The sequence below is a fragment of the Capricornis sumatraensis genome, chromosome 1 (genome assembly GCF_032405125.1).
Source record: "Capricornis sumatraensis isolate serow.1 chromosome 1, serow.2, whole genome shotgun sequence".
NCBI classification, from domain to species: domain Eukaryota; kingdom Metazoa; phylum Chordata; class Mammalia; order Artiodactyla; family Bovidae; genus Capricornis; species Capricornis sumatraensis.
The window spans coordinates 13,290,220-13,295,123 of NC_091069.1; the positions used below are offsets into that span (position 1 = coordinate 13,290,220).

Here is a 4,904-nt window from a genome sequence, read left to right on the forward strand (position 1 = left end):
AAAAGATGCTTACTCCTTGGAAGAAAAGTTATGACCAACCTAGACAGCATATTCAAAAGCAGAGACATTACTTTGCCGACTAAGGTCCGTCTAGTCAAGGCTATGGTTTTTCCTGTGGTCATGTATGGATGTGAGAGTTGGACTGTGAAGGAGGCTGAGCGCCGAAGAATTGATGCGTTTGAACTGTGGTGTTGGAGAAGACTCTTGAGAGTCCCTTGGACTGCAAGGAGATCCAACCAGTCCATTCTGAAAGAGATCAGCCCTGGGATTTCTTTGGAAGGAATGATGCTAAAGCTGAAACTCCAGTACTCTGGCCACCTCATGCGAAGAGTTGACTCATTGGAAAAGACTCTGATGCTGGGAGGAATTGGGGGGAGGAGGAGAAGAGGACGACAGAGGATGAGATGCCTGGATGGCATCATGGACTCAATGGACGTGAGTCTGGGTGAACTCTGGGAGTTGGTGATGGACGGGGAGGCCTGGCGTGCTGCAATTCATGCGGTCGCAAAGAGTCGGACACGACTGAGCGACTGAACTGAACTGAACTGATACTGGGGTATTCCTACTATTTATGCACGTTTATGATGTTGACAAGAAATCTGAGTCCACCTTTCTTCAGATCCTACACTTTTTCTGATGTCACATCCCTTTCTTGTTGTCTGTAAAATACAATGTTTGCCATTTTCAAGGTGACTTTCTCAAGGAAGCACTTTAAAGTCAATAACACAAATCATAAAATGATACATTAATAATTCTAATCACTTTAAAATTAAGACATCAATAGAAAGTAAGAAGCAAAAGTAGCAAGCTTCCAATAATGGACAGCATTTACAATATATACAAATATGACAAAGGATTAATTTGAAGATTATATGAAGTCTATCTGTACAGCAATAAAAAAAGAGAAATAACTCAATAGAAAAGTGGGAAAAGACATTATCATTTATTTCACAGAAGAAAATCTTGTACCAGTAGGAACAATGATGGCTGCGAATGTTGCAGAGTGGGTTTTCTAGTGGGTAGATGGCATTTCACTATGTGGTAAATGAGGGACCAAGACCGGTGATCTCTCAGGACTGCAGATAAATCTGCTTCCAGACAATAGAGAAAATACACATCCTTCTTTAAAATTCTAGCCAGAAAATAGCACACATTCTTTTCCCTTGGGGAGGACATGCCACAGAGCCACAGATTAGCAGGAAATGTGGCAGCTGTCTCCCAGAGCCAGCTTCACACTTGGGAAAGAGATCATAAATTCTGTTGGACAGCTAACCATCTCTGCCACAAACATCCCATAAGCATTTGATAAGATGTTCCATGTCATCAATTACCAGGAAAATATGAAATAAAACTACAATGAGATACAATTTTCTACTCACCAGAACTGTAAAAACTTTAGAAATTTATTAGTATCAAGTATTATTAAAGAAGTAAAATAATAGGAGCTCTCATACTCAGACAACGAGGAGGGAGGAGGGAGTCGGGTTCAGGATGGGGAACATGTGTATACCTGTGGCGGATTCATGCTGATGTATGGCAAAACCAATACAATATTGTAAAGTAATTAACCTCCAATTAAAATAAATAAATTTATATCAAAAAATAAAATAAAGAGATTGCGATAAAGGAAATTTAAAACAACAACAAAAATAAATAAATGAAATTATAGAAATGGAAAAAAAAGCTCTAATGGAAAATATTTGACATTTAAAGATCATCAGACAATAATAATTAAATTATACTGATTTAAAGCTGATTTTTTTAAAATTAATAGAGTGTTTCTTAGAGTAGTTTTTGGTTTAAGAAGAATTGAGCAGAAAATGTCCAGGAACTTCTGCCCGACCCTTACCTAGGCGCCCCAGTTATAAACATCTTACATCCATTTGGTATATTTGTTATGAGTGAACCATCATTGATATATTTTATTAAAGCCCATAGTTATATTTAGAATTCACTCTTTGTGTTGTACAGCTTTAAAATTTTTGACAAATACATCATGACACGTATCCACTGTTATATTATCATACGGAATAGTTTCACTGAACTTAAAATCCCCTCTCTTCTGTTTATTTTTCTCCCACCTCAAACTCTGGACCCCTGATAACCACTGAAATTTTTGTCTTCTCTGCAGTTTGCCTTTTCCAGCATCTTATATAGTTGGAATCCTACAGTATGTAGTCTTTTCAAATTGACTTCTTGGTACAACTATTTCAGAAGATTTAGCAGTGATAATTAAATTGAACATACACACCTACAGTCCAATAACTCTTTTTCTGGGTATATAATTTACGTAATCTCTTGCTTGTACACAATAAGTAACGCACAAAAATATTTGTTGCTACATTTTCATAATAACATAATGCTGAAAATAAACAAAAAAGCCACATAGAGAATAAAACAGATTAGTGTTTCTTTCATAAGAGATTATAAACAAAAGTATACAATGTGATGATTTTTTAAATATAAATTTATTTATTTTAATTGGAGGTGATGATTTAAAATACATATATATTGTGAAATGATTACCAAGATTAAGATAATTAACACATCTATCACTTCCTTTAGTTAATCTTTTCATGTGTGTAGTGATAATGCTTGTGAACCATCTTCAGAAACTTTCAAGTATGCAATACCATGTTATTAACTAGCCATCACACTACACTTGGTCCTCAGAACTTAATTCTTCTTCAAACTAAAACTGAACCATTTGACCTACATTACCCACTTCCCCCTACACCCTGCCCCTGGTAACCACCATTCTATTCTCTGTTCCTATGAAATCAGCATTTTAAAAAAGTTTCCACATATAAATGATACCATATAGCATTTATTGTTGCCTGGTTTATCAAATTTTCACATTGTATACTTTAAATATATACAATTATATTTGTGAAAAAAAGATAGCCACAGAAAAAAATGTTTCAATGAAAGCTTAAAAGATAGGGATTTTAAAAATGGAACAGGAGGTTGTTTTAAAAGTAAAAATATAGTAATATTTTGAGAAGAAATTACAGATAGAATTAATAATAGATTTCTAATTAAGGTCACTGAAAAGATAACTTTTAAATGTATTATGGAATTAAACTAAAAAATAAAATCATAAGCCAACCAGAAATAATATTTTTATCTTGAGAAGGAAAAAATGCTTTGTTACATAAGGTCTGTAAATTATCCACACCCCCTCACCAAAATAGTGAGAGTTGTGACTACAAAAACTTTTCTTCAGTGTTTGTGGAACAATGAATATCACAGAAAAAAGGAGGGGGGAAGGAAATGGTAGTTGTGCAGGCATATTTGTAAAATCTCTCCCTCTCTATAATGAGCAAAAAATTAAACAGAGAAGAAAGCTACGTCCAAGCTGAAGCAGAGACTGAAGATAGAAGGCCACATCGAGACTCACTAAGAAGTAACTAATCAGAGAGGAAAGGATACTCACATTGTATGTGTGGGATTCAATTAATAGGGAAACAAAGGTTATCCTTAGGAAAATGTTCCTCTACTAAGTATATTTCCCAGAGCTCCTTTCATATCCTGATTTCTCAGACTGTAGATCAAAGGATTTAGCATGGGAGTGATCAGAGTGTACAATATGGCCACAATAACATCCTTGTCATTGGAGTTATTAGATGAGGGAAAAAAGTACAGTCCAATAATTGTTCCATAGTACAGAGCCACTACAGAGAGGTGGGACCCACATGTAGACAAGGCTTTGTAGAGTCCCTTGGTAGAGGGGACCCTAAGGATGGTGGCCCCAATGCAACCATAAGAGACCAATATGCATGCAAATGGGAGGGTAATGACTACCACTCCCACAGTGAGGATAAACAGCTCATTGACTGTGGTATCTGAGGTGGACAGTTCAAGTAAGGTAGCAAGGTCACAGAAGAAGTGAGGGAGAAGGTTGTCTCCACAGAAAGAGAGACGGGCCAGGAGGAGGGTGTGTAAGATGGCACTAGCAGAGGATAGGACCCAGGACACAATTACTAACAGGAAACACAGGCTCTGACTCATAATTGTGATGTAGTGGAGGGGGTGACAGATGGCCACGTACCTGTCGTAGGCCATTGAGGTGAGAAGAAAGCTGTCAAGACATCCAAGCATTAAGAAAAAATACACCTGGGAAATGCACCCAGCATACGAGATGGATTGACTCTGTGTCTGCATATTCATGAGCATCTTAGGAGTTGTGACTGATGAAAAAGTGATGTCAGTGAAGGCCAAGTGGCTGAGGAAGAAGTACATGGGGGTGTGAAGGTGAGGGTCCAGCCTGATGACCAGGAGGATGAGCAGGTTGCCCAGCACCGTGATCAGGTACATGCCCAGGAACAGGGCAAAGAACACACCCTGCTGCTCTGGCCGGATGGGGAGCCCCAGGAGGAGGAACTCAGACACGCTGCTTTGATTTTCCCTCCCCATGGTCTCTTTTGCTGGAGATGAAAAAAAAGAGATGAAAATGTGGAAGCATGAGAAATCATTATGACTATCACATAATGAAACATACTTTTGAACAAGTTAGTACATGAATCTTAGCCTGAATGGCTCATGCTCTTTGCTCCACTAATGGACTAGTGATGGTCTGGATAAAAATGTCCACCTAGAAACCAGCACTATTTCTTTTGGAGAAACCATGTAACATTAGAATTATTATTATATCAAATCAGGCTCAAGCCTGAGGAGTTCAGGAGTTTATAACAGAAATCTGAGATTATTAATAGAATATTAGGCTGCATGGCTATGTCAGTAACCAGTTATTAGAAATACTAGTAGAGACTCTACAATTGATCTGCTGGCCTTTCTTAACCTTCCGCATGCCTCTCACACACTTTAGCTTATACTTTGTTTTGTGGATTGGATCAAGATGAGACAACCCAATGGACTGCTCTGTATCCCCCAGAAACTGGGAT

General features: G+C 37.7%; 1 protein-coding gene across 1 annotated transcript; it reads right to left on the minus strand.

The window, feature by feature from the left end:
- Window positions 1-3,480: 3,480 nt before the first annotated feature.
- On the minus strand, window positions 3,481-4,416 carry LOC138070323 (olfactory receptor 1J21-like). The gene has a single exon (XM_068961534.1). The coding sequence runs from the start codon at window positions 4,414-4,416 to the stop codon at window positions 3,481-3,483; it is 936 nt and encodes a 311-aa protein (XP_068817635.1).
- Between the last annotated feature and the right edge of the window lie 488 nt (window positions 4,417-4,904).